General features: G+C 40.7%; 2 protein-coding genes and 2 long non-coding RNA genes across 4 annotated transcripts in view; all 4 read left to right on the top strand.

The window, feature by feature from the left end:
* LOC142376908 (arf-GAP with coiled-coil, ANK repeat and PH domain-containing protein 3-like) overlaps positions 1 to 9,787 on the top strand; it is a 50,444-nt gene extending 40,657 nt beyond the window's left edge. Inside the window, exons 11-25 of the mRNA XM_075460594.1 lie at positions 250 to 362; positions 483 to 534; positions 683 to 783; positions 953 to 1,064; positions 1,161 to 1,384; positions 1,875 to 1,944; positions 2,112 to 2,206; positions 2,418 to 2,638; positions 2,752 to 2,845; positions 3,091 to 3,191; positions 3,405 to 3,628; positions 3,954 to 4,063; positions 4,298 to 4,408; positions 4,751 to 4,812; positions 9,263 to 9,787. Of these exons, the coding sequence (XP_075316709.1) occupies positions 250 to 362; positions 483 to 534; positions 683 to 783; positions 953 to 1,064; positions 1,161 to 1,384; positions 1,875 to 1,944; positions 2,112 to 2,206; positions 2,418 to 2,638; positions 2,752 to 2,845; positions 3,091 to 3,191; positions 3,405 to 3,628; positions 3,954 to 4,063; positions 4,298 to 4,408; positions 4,751 to 4,812; positions 9,263 to 9,372 (1,800 nt within the window). The 3' untranslated portion in view covers positions 9,373 to 9,787. The remainder of the gene's footprint in view (positions 1 to 249; positions 363 to 482; positions 535 to 682; positions 784 to 952; positions 1,065 to 1,160; positions 1,385 to 1,874; positions 1,945 to 2,111; positions 2,207 to 2,417; positions 2,639 to 2,751; positions 2,846 to 3,090; positions 3,192 to 3,404; positions 3,629 to 3,953; positions 4,064 to 4,297; positions 4,409 to 4,750; positions 4,813 to 9,262) is intronic.
* A 329-nt stretch (positions 9,788 to 10,116) lies between these two features.
* Positions 10,117 to 19,038, top strand: ube2j2 (ubiquitin-conjugating enzyme E2, J2 (UBC6 homolog, yeast)). The gene is made up of 7 exons (XM_075460593.1): positions 10,117 to 10,261; positions 12,915 to 13,045; positions 14,732 to 14,772; positions 14,948 to 15,050; positions 16,553 to 16,691; positions 16,794 to 16,874; positions 16,970 to 19,038. Exons 2-7 carry the CDS (start codon positions 12,915 to 12,917, stop codon positions 17,258 to 17,260), a joined length of 786 nt encoding a protein of 261 aa, XP_075316708.1. The 5' UTR covers positions 10,117 to 10,261; the 3' UTR covers positions 17,261 to 19,038.
* A 501-nt stretch (positions 19,039 to 19,539) lies between these two features.
* On the top strand, positions 19,540 to 20,836 carry LOC142377751 (uncharacterized). The gene is made up of 3 exons (XR_012769546.1): positions 19,540 to 19,621; positions 19,779 to 20,138; positions 20,255 to 20,836. It is a non-coding gene; the product is annotated as an uncharacterized LOC142377751 (long non-coding RNA).
* A 2,029-nt stretch (positions 20,837 to 22,865) lies between these two features.
* On the top strand, positions 22,866 to 24,147 carry LOC142377750 (uncharacterized). Its single transcript, XR_012769545.1, has 3 exons — positions 22,866 to 22,923; positions 23,081 to 23,440; positions 23,557 to 24,147. It is a non-coding gene; the product is annotated as an uncharacterized LOC142377750 (long non-coding RNA).
* Positions 24,148 to 24,224: the final 77 nt, after the last annotated feature.

Here is a 24,224-nt window from a genome sequence, read left to right as displayed (position 1 = left end):
AAGGTCCTATCTCTATTTCTTGTCAGAGAGATTGCTCCACAATATCATCTGACAACACCATTATACAGCAGATTAATTAAAGCACGTCAGCACAGTTTATATTTATAGCCTATTGTTGTTTTTGCGGAACATGGCCTTAACAGTGAGTAACTCTGAGGTCACCAACTCATTGGCCAGACAATGAAAATGAGTTGGCAAAGTAGTAAAGAAACCAGACCCTGACAAATACTGCCTTTGCTCTCAATGCAGGACTTTTCCTACGATGACCCCAAGCTTGAATTTAATGTGGATGCACCCAATGGTGTTGTCATGGAGGGCTACCTGTTCAAGAGGGCCAGTAATGCTTTCAAGACCTGGAACAGGTAACGTAATTTAGGACATGATAGACCCTCAATAGGGTCCTCAGCATGCAGACATTTGACTGATCATGTTCCTCTCACAGATTAATAACAGACTAATTTCACACCTTTCACTCCCTGTAGGCGGTGGTTTTCTATCCAGAACAGTCAGCTGGTCTACCAGAAGAAACTCAAGGTACAAGTTGACTTCGTATATGTCCCGTCTTGTTTGCATTTTCTTTTTTCTTTATTTTTTTAAGTGAGGAATTTGCATTTGAAAACAGCTTGCTGCTCAGTAATCTTAAACGGAGAGATGTTCTGACATTCCTCTCTGCCACTGACAGGATTCCTTGACAGTGGTGGTTGAGGATCTGAGGTTGTGCTCAGTCAAACCATGTGAAGATAATGAGAGGAGATTCTGCTTTGAGGTGGTTTCACCCACTAAGTAAGTGCGTTTGAGTGTGCGTTTTTGTCCAACCAAAAAAAAAAGGATTTCCTTTCTCAACTTTGCCCTCCTTTGAGTAGTCCCCCATGTTTGACTGTGTAACATTGAATTAACTACATCTGAAGCATTACAACAGAGTAAAAAGACATTTCATAATTGGCTCCTTCAGAAGCTGCATGCTGCAGGCTGAGTCTGAGAAGCTACGGCAGGCTTGGATCCAGGCAGTCCAAGCAAGCATCGCTTCTGCTTACAAAGACATCGCCGACAACTATTACATTGAGGTGTGAGCATATATGCAATCACATAAAAGCTATTTCTTTTTGTGTCAAATTCATCTTGAGAAGTAATTGAATCTCGATTTGTAACCTGTCCTGCAGCGTTTAGACCGGACGGCCTCGCCCTCCACCAGTAGCATCGACTCTGCCAGTGAGCCCCGGGAGAGGGCTGACAAGGGACTTCGGGGAGGAGGAGAGAGTCTCCTCCAGCGGGTACAGAGCTTGCCAGGCAATGAGCTGTGCAGCGACTGCAGCCAAACAGCTCCCTGCTGGGCCTCAATCAACCTGGGAGTGCTGCTCTGCATCGAGTGCTCAGGGATCCACAGGTATCTGCATCTAACTCGGGACACCGCTTAGTGAGTTGTGAAACTGAGCAATAGAAGAGCTGTTGTATCATGTTTAAACATATTTCCATCTAAACTTGTTTAGCTAGTTTGTTTAGTTTGTTGTTTGAAGGAAAGTCATGCCGTTTAATTAGTCCAGTTCAAGATGAAGTCATGGAAAGCTTTCCTCGTGTATTAGATGGAGATAATTCTGGAGACAAATCAGTCAGAGCAGAGATTCCTGAGCTGATGTGCATGCTTCTTTCACATGACATTCCATATTTGATTTAAATTCCGTAATGTGGATGTTTAAGTTGGAAGACTTTTTAAAGACTTCCTGGGTGCGGGGAAACAATGATATCTGCCAGCCCGTTCAGCTTTAATGAAAGTGAGAAAAGGGAAAATAAGCTCAAGTCTTGTTCCTCAAGAAAAACTGTTCCTTTACTTCACTTGCTTTATGTCTTTTCTCCCTTTTTCTTCTTGTCTCTTTCAGGAGTTTAGGCGTCCACTTCTCTAAAGTGCGTTCACTGACGTTAGACTCGTGGGAGCCAGAATTACTCAAGGTGCGTCTCCAAAAGCACCCTCGCTTACAGCTTATCCTTCATATATTATTTATTACTTAAGTACATCACAACACCGCTACAGTTTTAATTGCTCTCTTTCAATGTGTTCGCGTCCTTTCTCAAATATGTCTCGTCTTTGTCTTTTTTCTTCTTTTTCTTGTATGTAGCTGATGTGTGAGTTGGGAAACACTGTGATCAACCAGATTTACGAGGGAGCCTGTGAGGAACTGGGAGTGAGGAAACCTGGACCCTCCAGTTCAAGGTAAGTCTTTTAATGAATTTTTCTGATTATTTTCATGGTCTTGCAATTCTTCTAATCAGATTTTGATTCTGAGTGGTCTTTATTTATCCTGCCGGCGAGGGGGGGGGGGGGGGGGGGGGGGGGTATAATCCCTGGTAATACCTGTCTTTCAATATTTTATTTTACTAAGGACTTTGCAAATAACATAAATGTTCTGATGATCTCCCTCCAGGCAGGTGAAAGAAGCCTGGATCAAGTCTAAATATGTGGAGAAACGCTTCCTGAAGAAGATGAGTGGGGGTGAGGCATTGGTGGTGGGAGAGAGGAAGTCCCGCCCATGGACGGTGAAGAAGTGCCGGCGACACAACAGTTCAGTTCGGGCCCCCAACAAGGCCCACAGGAAATACCACCGCTACGAGCCTGGTAGCGCCTCACCTGCAAACCTCACAGCAGGTCAGTGCAGAGAATTATCTCCTGTGTAATCCCAGTGTGCTCACTATTAGCTGGAACCAGCACACCATGAAGCACAGCGTGAAATCTCTATCTGATCGTCTGTATTTCTGCAGCGGCTGCAGCAAAATTTCGGCGGGACTCCCTGTTCTGTCCAGATGAGCTGGACTCACTCTTCTCTTACTTCGACACTGGCTCCGGCCCTCGCAGTAAGTCCACAACACGGTCACCTCAGACAAATGTAATGCACTTTCAAGATTACTGGGAGATGGGAGGAAGGATTTAGATCTCCTTGACTAAACTCGGTTAGTCGCATGTTTTTTTTATGAACTGTGCCATGCTACCAGTGATAGTGGCACGTTCTTGGGTTGTGCAGTTTGTTCCTGATAATGATTAGAAAGGATGGGGGTTGTGCCTGGTAAAGACTAACGTGTCCGCGGCTTGGCGATGCTTGGCCCTGCAGGTCTAAGCAGCGACAGTGGCTTGGGAGGAAGTACTGACGGAAGCACAGACATCCTAGTTTTTGGCGCAGTGGTGGACAGTGTAACAGAGGAAGGTAAGAAGAGTGCTGGTGTGAAATACTTACAGTGTCAGTGACACTCTGATACACACTGCCACATAAAAACAGTTCAAATAAAACTCGCTGTGTATTAATATGAATTATGTAAAGAACATAGGTGGCCTAAATAGTTGTTACAATGACCAGTGTTATTAAATGACAATATGTTTTGTTCAATATTGTTGTCCTGTTCCCGTTGCTCACCCGCAGATGAGGAGTCAGAGGAGTCCTCCAGTGGTGAGGTGGAGATTGAACAGGAGGTGTCTTCAGACCCCGAGGACCCAAGAGAGCTACACCCCGGGGCGCTGCTCTACCGATCGTCCCGTCTCCACAACTTGCCACTCATGGCGGAAGCGTTGGCACATGGTGCTGATGTGCATGCTGCCAGTGAGGAGGAGGAGGGAAAAACGCCCCTCATTCAGGCTGTGGTCGGGGTGAGAAACTGTGCAGCCTGTTTAGATCTTTAGCTATGGGGAGTGTGAAGCGAATGATTACATTTATGACTTTTTATTGCTCTCAGGTTATTATTTGGGGTTAAAAATTAGACAGACAATCATAAACGATTACAAACAAGGAAAAGCCTTCACCCAAACAGCTTGGCTACTTTGACATAGTGCATGACTCTACCTCTTCTTTAATGTTCTGACAGCAAAGAACCAAACAAAAAAACTGGCTTCAGTGATGTTAAGCAGCCCCAAGTTATACCTCACTTTGACAGTTTACTAAAGAAACAACTGTCTGTGTCTTTGCTTCTTCCAGGGCTCTTTGATAGCTTGTGAGTTCTTGCTACAGAATGGAGCAGATGTGAATCAGAGGGACATGAGAGGCAGAGGCCCGCTGCACCACGCAACCTACCTGGGGCACACTGGGTATGAGATTCCAAGAAATAAGAAAAACAAGTCATGAATTGTCTTCCGCAACTTTGACAGTCTCCTGTTTATGTCCCAACCTGTGTCTGATGATGGCAATGGTGGCAGTTGTGTGACTTGGGTCACTTTAGTGTCCTATTCATGTGATCTATGATGCAGTCTGAGTGACTGGCACATGTTCTGCTGCTTGACGGGTTTAATGAAGCTCTTTCTCGTTTGTCTTGATTTGTATAGTCAGGTGTGTCTGTTCCTGAAGAGAGGAGCATCGCAGACGGAAGTGGATGAGCAGGGTCACGATCCTCTCAGTATCGCTGTCCAGGCTGCCAACGCAGACATTGTTACCCTGTGAGATTATCCACTTCCTTTGTGTTGCTTCTTATTGACATGCACGCATTTTCACCATTCCACCATTAAGATTACTCTGCGTCAAAGCAAAACTAGCTGATAGGGAAGAAGTGTTTTTCTTAATCCTTTTGTTGAACAAGCAATAAGCCACTCCAAAACATCAACAAAAAGCAATGCAGTCAGTTAAGTTGTCATCATAACTATTTGACAGAGTCATTTAATACTTTGACACTACACAGCAGACCGTCTTGATTACTGAATTTGCCTATTAATTCTCATTAATATGTCTAATATATCTAATATCATTTTTAATATGTATCCTTCATTGCATCTCTTCTCTAGGTTGCGTCTGGCACGGATGAACGAGGAGATGCGTGAGGCGGATGCTCCGCTGGGGCAACCAGGTCAATACCCCAGCAGCAGCCCCACTGAGCAGCAGTATAGGAAATGCATCCAGGAATTCATCTGCCTCACGATAGACGAAAGCTAGTGATCGCTTCTGTTCCTGAGGGCATAGTTCGTGCTCTTATTCCTCCTTGCTAAGAACCTAGCATAATTGTTGAAGTTACCCCCTAGGCACTGATCTCCAGCCTGTTGCTTCTGTAGATCAAGGCATATCGGAAACTTCTTGCAAACAAGGCGTGTGAGGAGAGAAGGTGACTGTGAGATGCACCGTGTCATAGGGAGACCCCTGATGGAACTTTCTAACTCTACTGACAATAGTCACCACCCCCCATTTTCTGCATCAGCACTGTGTCTCTGCTTGTTATTACTTGACACCACCTATGCTACTACTAGCTATACACAGTAAAACTACATCTGCTTTTTGGTGTTTTGCTTACGGGGTTATCTTTTAACTTGCCATAATGTGGTTTAACCTCTTGATGAGGGCAAATATCTAATGTTTGCTGACAGCTCTTACATCTGAAGAATCTCACTAACTTTAACCCTCTACCCTCTATCCAGACCATCTGTGTGACATCCAGCTTACCCATCTCTTCTTGACCAGAGATGTAAATAGACATATTTAGACATTTAGAAACTGTGTACTGTGGCATGAGGTGAAAAAAAAAAAGTTATTGTTCTGTTACAAGATGAAAAAGAGTAACTGACAAGCTACATTGGAGGTGGTAGAGTAGTTTACTGTGACAAAAAATACTGAAGGGCTTGTGGGAAAGAGCCCCTCGCCTGCTGTGTAAGATACTTTGTGATGTGAAGAGTGAGTGAATGAATATGAGAGCAAACGAGTGCATGTGTCAAAGAATACTGAGAGGAGGAGTTAAATAATGGGATATATTACATTGTGTAAAGGATAAAACTGTGCACTTTTCCCATATTCAGTATTATAATTTAGTTCATTTTTAGTTTGTTTTTACATTGTTCTTGTCATTTTATTTATCAACCCAGAGGACCAGTGCAATGCATTTTTGATTGCAGTTTTCATCTGCATATATGTTAATGATTGTCATTTTAATCCAAAAACATCACTTGGAGTTTATGAGAGGACTTTAGTTGGCTTAACGTATGCAGTTTCTCTGTGGAATGGCCTTAGATTGCTTGAGTTCAATTACTGGCAGTTGAAATATGCAGCTTTTTGATGAATTTCACAAGCTTTTGAATGGAAAGCCTACTTAAATGTGGGTGTTGTGTGAAATTGCTGCCATTCGTTGGTTGCTAATGTGTAAAGTTTAAATGCAGAGGAACTAGAGTAGGAATCCTTGGAATGCAGTGTGTAAAAAGACTGCACTTAAATCTCAACGTTACCTACTTCTGTGCACTGCCATTTACTGCAGACAAGTGACTTGGGAGTGTTTCAGCACACCTTTTTTCCCTGTAAATACTCGTTCATATTTCCATATCTATATTGAGGTCATGGAACACTTTTTTATTATAGTATGGTTAAAGTATGTGTCCTATTAGGCTTTCATGGCTGATTAGTGCGCACAGTATTCTCTGAAATTTAACTTTGTTTGCTGTGTTAGCAATGCAAAATATTTTTGAAAAATCAGTTCACTTTGTGCGGTGCGGGCCTGCGGCATTGGCATGTACCACCTCGACTCCTCTGGTATCCTGTCTCCACCTCTGTGCCATTCTTTCATCCACAGACCAAATTTGTGGTGAACATCTCATGTCTGACTTCAGTGATTTCTTTTTTTTGTTCCCTATTAAATGTTGTTATTTTCCTCTGCCAAAGACTTTTTGAAAGGGAAAGTGTAGATACTGAATAGTCTTACCATGCGCTGTGGAGTGACGGAGCGGTAGAAAAACTTTTGATGTACCCACATATTTGAACGAGGTTACAGGAATGTGACTTTTACCTGATAGATGCAATAGTTCAGTGTACTGCAAGTAGAACCAGTCTAGCAGGTGATGTGAAGCTACTGTGACCAAACTGCTGAGGGGCCATCACCCTCGTGGAAGTATTAAATGTTGTGTCCATTATGTGTATTGACTTAGGAGTGGTTAATGGTGCTGTTCAAAGCAAACATGCTGTAAATAATACACTTGTGTGTTTTAACTGAATGCCAACTGCCTGCTTCCCAGTGCTCAGTCACGAACCCCGACTGTCTGATCTGTTTTATGTTTGTCTTTCTATTGTTTCTAAAAAGAAAACAACCCGTCAGGCAGATCTGCAACACAATTGTGAAGAACTCTGAGGCATTCTTCTGTTTGCTGATATATAAATATCTTTGGAATACTTTCTTCCTTGTCTAGATGAAAAAAAAAAAAAGACAACAATGCATAAAATAAAACTTAGATTCTTGATAAGCTAACCCTGCTTCCTGCTTCTTGCTCTCATTTCTGTTCCCTGTCTCATCAGTTCAGTGTAACATTCTCCCAACATTGCCTTTTGTAGAAAATAGTGTCTGTAAATTATCAGTTAGATCATTTGGGCTATTTTCAGTTCACTGAAATCTAGAGTTGTTGAAATATTCACAGATGTTGGGACAATGTTTTTTTTTTTTTCCTTCTTTCTTTTCTTTAATGCAGTTTGGTGTGGTCTCACTTTTGGTGGTTGACAAACTTTTCATAGCAATAAAATTTGAACTTTCAAGTCAGTGAATACAACTGAGGTGTACACATGAGAACCCCCCCCCCCGTCTACTTCAGCTTCAAGCCAGCAGCAGGGACACAATACCCTGAATGATTCAGTGTTTTGAGTGTGTGACGAGGACCGTGATGCCTTCACTTAAGTCATGTGCCGGAAATGCCTAATTTTTCAAGTTAACCCAAGGTCAACCAATGAGGAGATAAAACACTGTCTGACATATCATTGCTTTTGTTACCACAGGGGTTGCAACTGGCAGCAGGACAGTTAAACACAAGGATATGCGGGATAGAGTGAGTGAAGTGTCCTGGGCTGTCTTAGAACTCGTGTGACACGGATTCTTTCTGCTCTGGTGGTTGGGAGTGATCATTCAGGCCTCTTGGTCTGCTGTGCTTTTTGTTGAACTTTCTCTTTGAGACAATATTTGGAGCCATTTTAACGCTGTGAACCTTTTCCACTGCTTCGACATATGACATATCAGAAAGAAAATCCATGCCAGAATATATTCCTCAAATAGATGTTCTAAGGCAACTATAATGCACTTTTCACACTGTTTGCGTTATTTCAAAATGAAAAGAGATGAACAAAAGTTTGGGCACCCTGCTCAAAATTTCTGTGAATGATTGAGTAAAACATGACCTGATCTCCAAAAGGCATACAGTTAAAGATGATATGTTTCTCTAATATTTTAGCCAATATCTTTAATTTTTTTTTTTATTTAAACTTTTTACAGTTTCTAAATGACAAACGAGAAAAAAGGGCACCCTGCATAGGCTTCCTGTGACACTCCCTTTAACCACAGCTTGTATTTCAGCGGCTTTCCCTTTTTTGTTTGGAAGATTTCTGTCCACTCAAAAAAGGCGACCGGATCTGTGGCATTATTTGGCCATCTTACCCTTACCCACAAAGATCTTATTTTGCTGATGTGGCTGCACAGTGAAGCAGAGTATCACAACTCCAGGGTTTAAATATCTTAACAGAGTCCTGCTACCATCAAACAAGTGCTTTGATTTCTCTTTCTAACAATACCACGCGAAAATAATATTTTTCTTGGTATTCCAGACCTCAACGTGACCTCTGTCATTCTAGATAATCGCTGTCTCTTAGACGACAGACTAAGGAAACTACCATCTAAAGAGGATTTGCTATCTTACAGGCATCTACTTTGAGGAGCCCATTGCTCCTGATTGTGAGCAAATCTTCGCTCTAACAAGCTAATTAAGGTTTATGAGATCAAATTTTTCTTTTTTTTTTAGAAAAACCAAGAATAATGCGCAATTTTTCTTTTGTGGAATATACTGCCTTCTGGAAATGTCCTCGAAAATGTGTGTAAACTGTAAGTTTGACCTCACACAAAATGCAACAAACATCCCGTTAGAGGGGGAAGGTAAGGCAAAACATTTCAGATTGTTAAATGTATCCAACGTATGATACAAAGAGTAAAACGGGCAGAATTCTCACCTCTACTTTCCTGCTTGTTCTTCATTTGCTACAAACTTATCATGGCTCCTATTTGAAGAGATAAAAAAAGGTTCACTTCTATGTGTTATGAGCAAGACTGTTGGAGCTCCACTCCACGATTCGGCTATACTTTGTGGGTTTTTCTCTTTCAAGGGTGCATGAAAATATATTTTCTGCTCTTTCTTTACAAATATTGGAAAATGGGCCACTGCAGATTGCAGTAATATTTGGCTGATAATGACCTTCATGACATATATGCTGAGAATGCTCAGCTGGTATTTTGGTCTGACTCCATAGTGCCCTTTCGTGTGACAAACTCCCTGACTTCGATATCCCTGTTACAGGTAACTTCTCCTGTGCTGACGTCTTTCGCGAGTTTTCTGTCCTCGCGTCTCTACAGCCCGAGAAGTTGAGGAGAAGGAGCGTACAGTTCAGCTGTTGCAAGGAGACGTAGTGACCACCACTACTATGCCCCTTCATTGGTTACTTTGTAGTAAAAAAAAAAAAAAGAAAAAACTGCTGCCAATGGTCAAAAGGTGTTGTCAAGTTCTGGAACCTGCATTTGCCATTACTCCATGTCCATTAAAACTTTAAATATCCCAGGCCAAAATAACCCCAATTAAGTGATCTCTGTCTTTTTTTTGGACAAAAGTAAGCTAAAGAGAACATTATGCAAATGTTTTAACAGACTTAGTCATACTCTCTGTGATGAGTAAAATAAAACTGATGTTTAAGTTTACTGAAGTGCACATTTAATGTAATGTTTTTTTTTAATTTTCCATTTTTACGATTACCATACATTTCTGATAAAAGGATTTTCAACTGTATTTTACATTTAATGGTGGCAAAAATAAACGGCTTTAAAACGTCTTGTGGAATGTTTTTGTTCAGTATCTTTTATTTGAGCATTTTGTATTAAATAAAGATAGCAACAAGAACTTCCATGAAGCTGTCGGACCTCTCGGGGGGTTGAAGAGGAATAAGAGCCACAGAGGACTCAAATTTGTCCCCCCGTGGTTAGCAGGGATACATCTACTACAAATGTAAGGAGACTAAACATTTTTACTCTGAGGCAACCATATTTATTTGATAGTGTGCTGCAGCCTAAAGACTTGGAATAAGGCATGGCATTCTGTATCCGCTGGTGACAGTAAGCTTCTTTCCAAATCCCGTTTCAACAACGGATGAAGAAGAAAACCGGAAGTGTAACTGTTCCTCCAGTTGGCGATAGCTAAATCGACGTTGGTGTCATCGTCTTATTGGTTTGGGGTTTGTCAACATAAACTACAACCTTATTTCGTGTCCGGTCACGAACATATATTTTCACTGGGGTCTCCGAAGAGGTACGTCTACATTACATGCCCCATGTTTGTAAATTAGAGAGATGTGGGAGGGCAGCTTTCGTTGGTATCAGAGCTGTTCCTGGTAGCCCCTGCTAAAGCTAGGAGGCTTAGCACAGTTAGCAATGGCCTGCGTTAGCCGTTAGCTAACAGTGCCGATACACAACGTTTTACCGGCTGCGCTGTCTTAGCTTTAGCCATGTAGCTTTGTATAGCGAGCCTGTCTTAGCAGACTGCAGATACCGTGATTTAAAAAGTAGTCACCCACGAGTGATGTCACTCTGAAGTTTGAAATTAGTCTGAAATGTATGTTTAAAGTCCGTGGTTGGATCACTGTTCGATGTCGAGCTGGCTCACTTATCGATCTGTCCAGAAAGTCACAGATTTAACATTAGCCTAGCTTGCCGTATAGTGGATTAGCCTCAGCTAAATAAGTTGCGTTAAGTAGCACCCTGTGTACAAGGAAGTGATTCTGACACGCTTAAAACACTGTTAAAGTGCACGTACTGTTGATTACTTGACAGCTGTTAACCACTTGACAGTAGGTCTGTAGGCTGAGGTGCATTTTCTTCATTATGATTTCTAGGGACTTTCAAATAAATAGACAATCGAAAGTACTTTTAAACTAAACTGGCATGCCAGTCATTTATCTTGTCACAAACCGTAGTCTAAAACTACTACTGAATGACTAATACTAAAAAAATCCACAGTTTTAACCTTTACTCCAGGCAAGTCGGTTCATTATGCATCATCAGTGTAACTTTATGAGATCATACAAAAGAAAACCACTTCAGTCACGAATGCAGAGAAGAGAATGATGAATTAGAAAAAGTAGAATGCCAGACAATAAGATAAAATGTATCAAAGCAGGTTACAGTTACAAAGTTACACTGTCGTTGAGTACGGATAAATAGTTTTAACCTTGAGCCTTCTTACCAGCTGTATTTATTTGCCAACTTAACTGTAGAATACAGGTCCAAGCAAAACACAAGAGTTCATTACTTTATACAGTATCGTACTTTTGATTAGCCTCTTGTAGACAAATTATTGCTGCCCGCGAACACACTCTTCACTCCTCTTAATCGCTTCGATAATAGTTGACAATATTAGCAGGTATATAGAGCAGCTACATACGTGGAAAACAAACAAACAAAATAAAATTTTGGGTGAGTGAAATTACAATGAAAAACGCTTTGAAATGTAAATATTGGCTCCTATTTGCATTTGCCAAGTTAAACAGTTCCTTTTCAGATGAACTGTAAACAGACAGACAGCCAACGGACTCTTTCTGTATCCTGTATCAAACGAGGAAAATAAAAGAAGAGGAAAGAAAACTGTATTGTATACTATTAAAGGGACCACTTCTCAGAATTACTCAGTTATTTAAATGCAGCATCAAAGTAATCCTGATAATCCACCGAACCTGCTCTCTACATTTTTAATTTGGAACAATATCTGGGACTGTTAATGCATTACTGCATCCCTGTGTTAAGATGACCTATACTTACAATTAGGGCTGGGCGATATGTGAAAAAGTTATATCCCGATATATTATTTTTGTCAGTCGATGTCGATATATATCACAATATAAAACAAATCACTATTTTGTGAATTTTAAATGTTCCCTATTAATTGAGATTTGAAGATATCATAAGGTTAATTTTTGATTAAATGTTTATTTTTTGTCAAAGTTTAACGTGACATGTAACACAATACAACTGTTTCAGATAAATACAGAACAGGTATTTTAAATTAAAATCCTATATCTGACCGGTCAACTAATCAAAAAAAGTTTGCATTCTCTGTGCTCAAACGGGTGGTGCCGCTTCAGGTGATGAAAAAGATTAGTGGTATTCCCTGTCTTTGTCGGAACACGCGCTCGGCATAATTTGCAGTGCACGCTACTCTGTTTCATGTTGGACTTCCAAAAAATCCTCCACACCACCATACTTTTTGGACCCTTCTTATCAACAATGTCATCCCTTACGCCTTGTGCTGTTTCTTCCGAGGGAGCACTCATTTTCTTTTTTATACGGCTGCAGCAGCACAAACAAACACGCCACGACAAGCTACTGGGATGGCTCTATTCCAGCCACGTGATTGGTTAAGCGCGGCGCAACTCTCGTTGTCATTGGCCATTCGTATTGAAAAAAAAAAAAGTATATTGACCATGTTTCATATCGAGGAAAAGTTATTCCTCGATAGCTATCGTTATCGTTTTATCGCCCAGCCCTACTTACACAATAAATAAATATATATATATATTATATTCATAGCTCTACAACCCTTCATCCTTCGTTAACAGGTGAGAGTGCTGGTTGCAGGCAAAGTTTGCTCCAAGCAAAAACAACAGTTACGTAACTTTGCCCAAGTAAGTGGCATCCTAGCCCCATATGTTGTAATCTGTATTGATGTTATTCAGTCTTTTATTGTGAAGTTTAACTAGTTGGGTCTCACAAAAGCCGTGCGAATACCCAAGTGTCAGACACAGAGCAACAGTATAAAAAAATTGATCCAGAGTTGACATTTTCACAGTATGGAAAGGACGTGTTTTGCTTTAAGTATGCTGGATGATTGTGTGGTTATAATGGTGCAGCAGTGACAGTTACTAAAATAAGTATCTGTGTATCTCTTATGCATGTCCTTTCACTGTCAGATGAACAACACCGGGAATAAGAGAGCTCCGACTACAGCCACTCAGCGACTTAAGCAGGATTACCTCAGGATAAAGAAAGACCCGGTGCCTTACATCTGTGCTGAGCCTCTCCCCTCCAACATCCTAGAATGGTAAGATCTCTATCCTCACATTGCCTACTTCTAAGAAAATGGCTTTCAATTCAGTGCTCTAACTGGGACTGGTGTGTGTTGTTATCAACAGAGGTAAGAATGCTTAAAAAGAGATCTCATATGAACAAAGTCAAAACCGTGGTTTATTCTAAATATTCAGCTGTTTAAAAAAAAAAAAAGAATCAGCTGAAATTGAACTCTTGTTTGTGTTCATATGGTGAACATTTTAAAATGCATTTAGTTCACCTCCCTGCGTGGCCCCCTCAGTTAACGGGCATACATTTTATTCTCTTAATGTGTGTGTAACCCACAAACATCGGTGGTGCAAAGTTTTCTGCTTCGCTCTTCACAAAATTATTGTAGTGTTTCTTAAAGTCATTATTTATCAGAAATTTAGATCAGTCACCCAAGACATCTAAGGAAGATTAATTTCCATAACAAGGGCAAATAATAATAATAAATATATATATATATATATATAAATAATAAGATTCCTCCTTCAAGTTATCTCTATACATAATATGGTTCTGGACAGATGTGGAGCCGCTACTCTCTCTAGTTTCTTATATAAACTGGGGATATTTTGCCATGGGTTTATCTTAATTTCTTTATGACACCAAAGTAAAATATCAGTCTCTGCAACAGTGGAGCTTACACACGGCATTTGAATAATTACATCAAAACATTCAGCAGTGACACAGAAAAAAACGAAACTGAAGCTACTGACAGTGCATTCCACAGACCTTGAACACTTATCTGGAAGCAGTGAGTCGTTATATGGAAAAAGCACGTTTGTTTTTTTTGTCTGTCATGGAATGTGAGTGGATGGAGATAACCGTTTTTCTTTTTCTCAATTGATTATGTCTGGTGACCTGCTCACGCATTAAGAAAATAATAAATTTTTCCTTTAACCACTCAGTGACTGTATTACATGCACAGTATAAGGACACGTGCACTTTTACGGGCTGTAACGGCTCACATGGTAAATCTGAAACTGATAGCAGGAACTTGTTTGAAGAGTATAATAATGTCACCTCTTGTTAAATAAGTGACTGAGTGTGGTGCCTCAGGTAAGACGGGATAACATGGAAGAGTGGAAGAATGCCCTTTTTTTTCCGTCCCCATTCATTTTCCATCCCCCTAATTTTTTCCATGTAGATTAACTTGTATGTTGCAGGTCTATGTTCCATGGAAAATAATGAATTCGGGATAGGTTTTCTCATATTGAATGACATAAGTCAGAAGGAATTTAACTGGAGGGCTTTTCTCAGGAAATGTGCACTGATAACTGTAGTAGACATTCCTGTTGATGCGTTAACCATCTTTGTGTCCGTCTTTTGTTAACGTCCCTCTAGTTCTTATGTGTCCGCAATTCCATTTGTTGGATCTTATTGCTATATAACCGTCATTCACACAGATAAACATATAATCTAATGTTAAAGAAGATTGATTTGATTCATTAATGACATGATATAACTTTTTCTGCCAGCTGTGTGAGTTATCTTAATTGATCTTTGTAAGTTAAAAACATTTTTTATTTAAAGGTTGTTACAACCTTTTAAAGAAATGTTAGCACACACACACACACACACACACACACACATATATATAAATGCTAACTGGGATTAAAGCTGTTAGCTCTAGTAATTGTGCTGATTAACCGACAACCTTTTTCTACTTCTGTAGGCACTATGTCGTAAGAGGTCCTGAGAAAACTCCATATGAAGGTAAAATCTGTTAATCTCTGCCAATAAGCAAACTTAAACAAGGGAATGATCATGATGTTTTCTAATCAGTGTTTCCTTACAAAGTTAGCCCTGCCAGGCTCATATTTTCTGCCATAACTTTGCAATGTTTTTTGTCTGGATGTGTGAAAGGTTTTGACTTTATTTATTTTCTTAGGAGGATATTATCACGGGAAGCTAATATTTCCTCGGGAGTTTCCTTTCAAACCACCCAGTATCTATATGATAACACCAAATGGGAGATTTAAGTGTAACACAAGGTAAGAAAGGAGACTGTTGTCAACTGGATTGGAATACGGGTTTTGAAAAATTTTGAGAGGAAAAAAAGCGGATTTCTTTTGTAGATCAGAGGTCCGTTTCACGAAGCAGGTTTAGTGATAACTCTGAGTTTATTAACCCTGAAATGAGGGAAACTGAGTTTTCCGTTTCACAAAGGGAGGTAACTCAACCCCGAGAAAGAGGGGTAACTCTAGCCTGTTTCACAAAGAGAGGTAACTTAACCTCACGGTCAGTTACCGGAGTAACAGACTCTCTGAACCTAACCTGGTCTGGACCAGGTTTTATTCAAGAAACCTCGAGTTTCTCTCTGTCTCCGCCCTCTTTCAGCCACACGCCATTTGATTTCCTCATTCATTCAGTCAGCAGAGCGAGTTCTTCTACTTCTAGAAGTCCATTAGGCACAGTAGGAGGCGACTTTTTTCACGAACATGGCCTTTTGACAACGATCCCGTGGATGAAGGTGCAGCATTATTGCGCAGAGAAATAAATATTCGTCGGGAGAGGGTTATCAGACCGCGCATAGATGTTTTAGCATTTACAGACAATTATCTTTTTGAGCGGCACCATCAGAAAAAAAAGACATAAAAGACAAATAAATATTTGTATGAATAGGCTTAAAAAAGATATATATATAGGCCTATTATATTTTATAAAGACACTTGTGTCTCTCAGGGATGGACTCCCTCCAGGGATTCCCTCAGCCACTGGCCTTCCAAGGTGGCGTTGCTGGGCACCACCCGTTTTACGGGCATCTGCCTTCTTTCTGTTGACTCAGTAGAAGTCTGTGTTAGTTTAAATAGGCTTAATTATTTAACAGAACATGATATATATGAGAAGACATTTATGTGTGTGAAAACAACATTATGTTGGTGATAAAATAAATGCACAGTGAAATAGCCACGTAATATTTATTTTACAGTGTAAAAAATGATCAAAATGAGGTACCTCCATGCCGAGGTCTCACCTGTTTGAACAATGTTTTTATATTTCATCTTAAGCTGCTGCCAAGTGCGCTTCTCCCCTGTGGGATTGCACCTAAATGAAATAAATGAATGGGCTACCATTCAAGCAGCTTTCCCCTGTAATATTATTGTGATTGCAAAGGAATACATTTAAACTTACACTTTTGCTGCTGCAGCGGTGCACTTATTTAAAAAAACGTGTTGAAACTCGCCGTATGAGCGCATTTCCAATTCGAGGTTGATGAAAAACGTAGCCCCTCCTCTTCCCCGTTGCCATGGTGACTCGTCGAATCGGGGCTCCATTGATGCTGGCTTTTTAAAGTTGTGGCGCACATGCAAAACTCAAGGTGAACCTACTCAGAGTTGATTAAACTCACTCAAATCAGCGTTTCTGGAACCGAAAACTCAGGGTTTTCTATCTCAGAGTAGATCAACTCAGAGTTCAGGAATAGACTCAGAGTATGTTGAACCTGCTTTGTGAAACAGATCCCAGGTCTGTAACCGTCTCTGTTTTTCCACAGGTTGTGCTTGTCCATCACAGACTTCCATCCGGACACTTGGAACCCTGCTTGGTCTGTCTCCACCATCCTTACAGGTTTGCTTAGCTTCATGGTGGAGAAAGGACCAACCCTTGGAAGCATAGAGACCTCTGACTACACGGTGAGTTAGGGGAAAAAAAAGGAAAAGAGAGTAAAATGAAGCGTGCCGACATGAAATGCTTGTGATAATTGAGATATTTCATGTGCCTTTTTGTTTTTCTAGAAAAGACAGCTCTCAGCCCAAAGCTTGGCCTTCAACCTCAAAGACAAAGTTTTCTGTGAACTGTTTCCTGACGTAGTTGATGTAAGTACGAGGCCATGACTAACTAATATACTTACTATCACAAAACTCACTCTCCAGTCCTTTGGTGCTGATATTCTCCCATTCCCATCCAACAGGAGATAAAGCAGAAACAAAAGGTCCAGGAGGAGTTAAGCGCCCGCACTCAGCCTCTCCCCTTACCTGATGTGGTACCTGACGGTGACCCTCAACAAGCTCACTATGGCCTGCCAGCACTCAATGGAGGACCAGCGCCAGTGGGGGGTCCAAACCCTGCCCCTGGCCTGCAGCAGGCCAATCGCAACCATGGACTCCTAGGTGGGGCTCTAGCCAATCTGTTTGTGATTGTAGGCTTTGCAGCATTTGCCTACACAGTCAAGTACGTCCTGAGGAGCATAGCTCAGGAGTGAGAGGACACCTCTTCCCCCTTTAAGCCGAGCCACTCTATGGACTCCAATCTTAACAAACACACTGTGTGGGGGAGGGATGCTCAGCCCTGAGTTAAACCCCTCCACAACCACCACAACCACCACTACCACCATGGACTTTGAAAGACAGAACCTCAAAGCCCACCCACCTAGGAAGGACTGTGAGCAGGAGGTGGGGAGGTGGATGTGAGGTGGAATATGGCCAGGGGATTGGAGGGGTTTATTAAAACAGTTGTGATCCACTTTGTGCTTCAATGGTTTATCTCAGTCCTAGGAAGAAACTTGGCTCATGGATTGTGAAAGAGCATAGGCATATTCCTTTTAGACAGTGTTTGCCACTCAGCAGTCGTCTTGAATTGATTTTCCAAATACCGGGTCCCTTTTTTAAGAGAAACGGTAGACAACACCAAATACCATTTCGGTGATGGGCAAGACATGGGCACATTTATTGAAATGTTAGTAAAACCTAATCACGGCTGTTGGTTACAGCAGAAACACTCTTTATTGAGAAGTGTGTGTAAAAAGCACCATTGTTCTACAGGAATGCCATGGACATTACATAACCTAAGAGCCCGACTGTAAAATTTCAAGTAAGTCAGCTTTGTCACCACACTGATCACGGATAAAGGTGACAGCGTTTCAAACCTGAAAAACCTCTTCACCAGTTTGTAAAATATTCCCAATGCCTCTGTGTCAGACTGTAAGACCAATATACATATATACATTTTTTTTTTTTTAAAGGTTTTACAAGTGCAAAGAATACGTGAGTGACTTTTTAGCTGAAAGAGCAATGTAAGATCAACAAGTTCTTCAGTACTCGGTGACCAACTTCAAATAAGACCATGCGCAACAACTAAAGTATGTAGACGGAGATTCAAATCGGCACGCATCAATGTAGCAATAACTGGAGCTTGTATACTTGTCTGCACCTGTGTCTCACACAGACGGGGTATTTTTCTTTTCTGTTTTTTTTATCTGCACCAGTGCTTATGGATATACCGATCAAGTTGAGACAAGTATTCTTCCAGAGTGAAGTGTCTTGATAAACATATTTACATCTTTCTAGCTTCTGTGTGTAGATCTACATCATTAATACACAAATAAAGCTTATAAGCCCGATGGAGCTGCTGATGGTCAGAGTGATGAGCGTCCAGATGTTTTCTCCAGTCAAACCATGAGCCAAGTAGTTACTGCACGGCTGAAAACTGAGACCAGAGGACCTTTAATTTGGCCTAGCTGACCAGTATAGCACCGGTCTATGTATGTCCAATTAAGGAGACACATGAAGAGAACCAACATTTTCATTTCTGTATTTTTTTTCTTTTTTATATATATATATATATATATATATATATATATATATATTTTTTATTTTTGTTTTCTCTATTTATAGAAACAGCCGGCCTGTCTAGTGTTTGCCACGCAGAGCAGTAAAGACACGGTCAATGGCCTCAGCTCACATAATTGCTGTTCATTTACTATTGTGCATTGCATTTAGTAAAGATGGTTCTACTGCGTGTTTCATGTTTCAGCGGACAAATGATCGGAAAGCAGAGGATTCTCCTGTCTATTGCTCTACTTTTCTTGGTACCAACTCAAAAAAGAAAAAAAAAAAGAGGGTAAACTGATAATGGGGGGTGCATTTGTGTAGTAAAACAGCAAATGCTGAAATCTCCGTGCTTCAGTTAATCTTGTGTGACATTGTATGTTTTCATAGTAAATGCAAATAAAATACCCTGCTTGCCAGGGCATTTAATAAATCCTCCTTGAATCTGCTTCTGTGACAGATGTTGTCAATCGACAGTCATCCAGTCATTCCTGAAAAAGGAACCCTATCGTTGCTCAGACATGAAACAGAAATGATAAAAAAGGTTGATCATTAACCCATGTGTAACTTCTTTTTTTTCATGTTTTTTTTTGTACAAAACATGGGCAGCATCAGTATAATGAACAAAAAGTAGGTATGGGTACAATATGATGTGGCTAAGCAATACAGATGCTAGCCATGCAGTGCCCTTATAGACACAAAAGAAACAACAATAAAGGACAAAAGGTATACATACACATGTCTGTGCACCTAATCTCATGAGTGCACATGCTCACTTGCAGAACCCATGTGTAACTTCTCTGAGTAAAACTGGTTGCGGAAGTCCTTTGAATCTGCCCACATGGAATTTCTCAAAAGCTTTTTTACCTGAGGGCGGCTCTTCCTTGGAAATGTTATTTGGCAGCCTGTTTTAGGCGGGGTATAAGAGGGCACAAGCAAGGCGAGCAGCCAGTGAGCCTTATTGATTCAGCAAACATCTTACCCTGAGCAGCAAAGCAGTCTCAACGCCGCTTGAAGTGAGTATTTTAATGGCTCTTTCATACCTAGATAATAATACTGATGTGCTTTTGGATTAATTTATTGCTGGAAATGTAATACTAGCAAAGTTACATCTTTGAGTCATTTTTGTTCATGTCTCTGTCATTCAACAATTTTTGTCCTGTTGTTTTGCAGGCCTCCTGCCTGGGGAATTAATCTCATACTCCCTGAAATCACCATGTTTGAAAATGAAGAGATTGAGTGCATTGTGTGCTGTAACGAGTACTCGTTCGCCAACCGGGTTCCACGGGTTCTCCACTGCAAACACACTTTTTGCGCCACATGCTTGAAGAAAATGATGACGCGTGAGGGTTCCCTCAACACCGTCATCTGTCCTCTATGCCGCTGGATCACCTGCACCCAAGCCAGCCTGACTCTGCCTGGGGCTCTGTGGGTCAACACAGAGATATGGGACCAGATTTTAGCCAAGGAGAAGAAGGATGATTTGGTGGAAAACTTGAAGGACACAAAGAGGCAACTTATCATGTCGACACAGTAAGTAAATCTTTCAAAACTGCTGTTCAGCTTTTCTTACTTTTAGTACTTAAGCTAGTAAAGAATAACTGCATAATTATTTCTGATCTAAAGAAAACCTTTCTGTGTCTCTGTAGCACCAATCCACGGAAGTCTGGTTTTAAGTCTACATTCCGAAAGCTGCTCAGCTGTGCTCTGGCTCCCGAACTGGGGAGCAACTGACAGTCAAACAGCCGAGGGAAATCCAGAAGCACTTACTTCTGTCATCATGTTTAAATTGAAGATTGTGTGGAAGACTCACGGACACTCACATGATCGCGGCTTACATCATGGAAAGGCAAACGGTGTGTCCACCTGTGTCTTGTGAGGAGGCACGGACAGCTTTGTGTGAAGATGTGGCTGTATTTGTGTGGAATCTGACAGTAGCTCTAGAAGGATAGCTCCAACATCAAATCAGCTAGGTTTGACCTGTAAACAGTGCTGTGATTTATTTTTCTTATCACGAACTGGACTGAAAATAGACTTTATATTTATTTCTGTATATATTGTAAATATCTGCATTTTTCTTATGCCATGTATCATAAATGTGAAGGACGGGTATCCTGAGCTCAGCCATGTGGACTTCTATGGGACAAACTTTTTTGGTGCATTCAACTTATTCAACGTCTGTGCATTAAATGTTTGGGACATGGCGAGTTATGTTTGAGAGCCAAAATATTCACAGAATTTCAATAAACATTGTTCAAAAGTATCTCTTGCCAAGTGTCCAGTGTTTGAGGGGGGAGGGAGAGGTGGACACATTTAATAGGAATTATTTTCTAACTTCAGCCTAAAGCATTGCTTACATCAATCAAATGCATACTTCTGTTCTTTCAAAATATACTTTTACTTAGTTTTGGCAAAGTTGCATCTGAGCAAACCACAAGACTTCTGAAACAATGTCCTCTGAACAGAGGAGCCCAAAGTGGATATGTTTGGCCATAATGCACATCACAGAGTTTGGGGGAAAATAAACTACCGAGCGTATCATCACAAAGACGCCATATCAAACTGTGAAGGACCTGGACATCTCGCTTGAGTGGAGCAGGAACTAGTCTGCATGCAAGGGAGGCCATTTATCTGACAGGCAAAGGCTTCGCTGATATTTTGTCACGTTGCTTTTCCACTGTGCAAATTCCCCAATTTGGAACGGGCCGATTCTCAAGCCGAAGGGAGCTGGATTCCACTCAGACACTTTTTTCCTTTATCTTTCTTTCTTCTCAGTTTCAGACAGTCAGGAGATTCTGTCAGCTGTTAGTCAGTCAGGTGAAAAACCTTTGAAATGAAAGAAGAAAACAACATACACATTATTTAGCACAACATCTTCCAATTTTAAGAAATCATGATTAAACAACATCTGACCTGAGACTTTTCTCATCAACTAATATTTGACTTACTCAGGATCCAACATTTTAGCATCATTTTAAATTGTATTCATCAATATAAAAAAAAGTGTATTTCACAAAGATAAGTACAAAAAAAACTTGTACATTGACCAAATGGATCATTTTTAATCAAAGTTGTGTAAATCATTGTAAGGCTATTTATATACCGATTCATTTATGTGAGCATTTCTTAAATATAATTTCCCTGGTTTGTGAGTAAAATCAGAGTTCCATTTCAAGTCATTTCAGCTTGTTGATGTCACATTTGTGATAGATGGACCGATCAAGTTGAGACAAGTATTCTTCCAGAGTGAAGTGTCTTAATAAACATATTTACATCTTTCTAGCTTCTGTGTGTAGATCTACATCATTAATACACAAATAAAGCTTATAAGCCCGATGGAGCTGCTGATGGTCAGAGTGATGAGCGTCCAGATGTTTTCTCCAGTCAAACCATGAGCCAAGTAGTTACTGCACGGCTGAAAACTGAGACAAGGGGACCTTTAATTTGGCTCAGCTGACCAGTATAGCACCGGTCTATGTATGTCCAATTAAGGAGACACATGAAGAGAACCAACATTTTCATTTCTGTATTTCTTTTTCTTTTTTCTTTTTGATATATATATATATATTTTTTTCTTTTTGTTTTCTCTATTTATAGAAACAGCCGGCCTGTCTAGTGTTTGCCACGCAGAGCAGTAAAGACACGGTCAATGGCCTCAGCTCACATAATTGCTGTTCATTTACTATTGTGCATTGCATTTAGTAAAGATGGTTCTACTGCGTGTTTCATGTTTCAGCGGACAAATGATCGGAAAGCAGAGGATTCTCCTGTCTATTGCTCTACTTTTCTTGGTACCAACTCAAAAAAGAAGAAAAAAAAAGAGGGTAAACTGATAATGGGGGGTGCATTTGTGTAGTAAAACAGCAAATGCTGAAATCTCCGTGCTTCAGTTAATCTTGTGTGACATTGTATGTTTTCATAGTAAATGCAAATAAAATACCCTGCTTGCCAGGGCATTTAATAAATCCTCCTTGAATCTGCTTCTGTGACAGATGTTGTCAATCGACAGTCATCCAGTCATTCCTGAAAAAGGAACCCTATCGTTGCTCAGACATGAAACAGAAATGATAAAAAAGGTTGATCATTAACCCATGTGTAACTTCTAAGTAAAACTGGTTGCGGAAGTCCTTTAAATCTGCTCAGATGGAATTTCTCAAAAGCTTTTTTACCTGAGGGCGGCTCTTCCTTGGAAATGTTATTTGGCAGCCTGTTTTAGGCGGGGTATAAGAGGGCACAAGCAAGGCGAGCAGCCAGTGAGCCTCATTGATTCAGCAAACATCTTACCCTGAGCAGCAAAGCAGTCTCAACGCCGCTTGAAGTGAGTATTTTAATGGCTCTTTCATACCTAGATAATAATACTGATGTGCTTTTGGATTAATTTATTGCTGGAAATGTAATACTAGCAAAGTTACATCTTTGAGTCATTTTTGTTCATGTCTCTGTCATTCAACAATTTTTGTCCTGTTGTTTTGCAGGCCTCCTGCCTGGGGAATTAATCTCATACTCCCTGAAATCACCATGTTTGAAAATGAAGAGATTGAGTGCATTGTGTGCTGTAACGAGTACTCGTTCGCCAACCGGGTTCCACGGGTTCTCCACTGCAAACACACTTTTTGCGCCACATGTTTGAAGAAAATGATGAAGCGTGAGGGTTCCCTCAACACCGTCATCTGTCCTCTATGCCGCTGGATCACCTGCACCCAAGCCAGCCTGACTCTGCCTGGGGCTCTGTGGGTCAACACAGAGATATGGGACCAGATTTTAGCCAAGGAGAAGAAGGATGATTTGGTGGAAAACTTGAAGGACACAAAGAGGCAACTTATCATGTCGACACAGTAAGTAAATCTTTCAAAACTGCTGTTCAGCTTTTCTTACTTTTAGTACTTAAGCTAGTAAAGAATAACTGCATAATTATTTCTGATCTAAAGAAAACCTTTCTGTGTCTCTGTAGCACCAATCCACGGAAGTCTGGTTTTAAGTCTACATTCCGAAAGCTGCTCAGCTGTGCTCTGGCTCCCGAACTGGGGAGCAACTGACAGTCAAACAGCCGAGGGAAATCCAGAAGCACTTACTTCTGTCATCATGTTTAAATTGAAGATTGTGTGGAAGACTCACGGACACTCACATGATCGCGGCTTACATCATGGAAAGGCAAACGGTGTGTCCACCTGTGTCTTGTGAGGAGGCACGGACAGCTTTGTGTGAAGATGTGGCTGTATTTGTGTGGAATCTGACAGTAGCTCTAGAAGGATAGCTCCAACATCAAATCAGCTAGGTTTGACCTGTAAACAGTGCTGTGATTTATTTTTCTTATCACGAACTGGACTGAAAATAGACTTTATATTTATTTCTGTATATATTGTAAATATCTGCATTTTTCTTATGCCATGTATCATAAATGTGAAGGACGGGTATCCTGAGCTCAGCCATGTGGACTTCTATGGGACAAACTTTTTTGGTGCATTCAACTTATTCAACGTCTGTGCATTAAATGTTTGGGACATGGCGAGTTATGTTTGAGAGCCAAAATATTCACAGAGTTTCAATAAACATTGTTCAAAAGTATCTCTTGCCAAGTGTCCAGTGTTTGAGGGGGGAGGGAGAGGTGGACACATTTAA

The sequence above is a fragment of the Odontesthes bonariensis genome, chromosome 3, assembly GCF_027942865.1.
Source record: "Odontesthes bonariensis isolate fOdoBon6 chromosome 3, fOdoBon6.hap1, whole genome shotgun sequence".
NCBI lineage: Eukaryota > Metazoa > Chordata > Actinopteri > Atheriniformes > Atherinopsidae > Odontesthes > Odontesthes bonariensis.
This window is presented reverse-complemented; position numbering and strand designations above follow the sequence as displayed.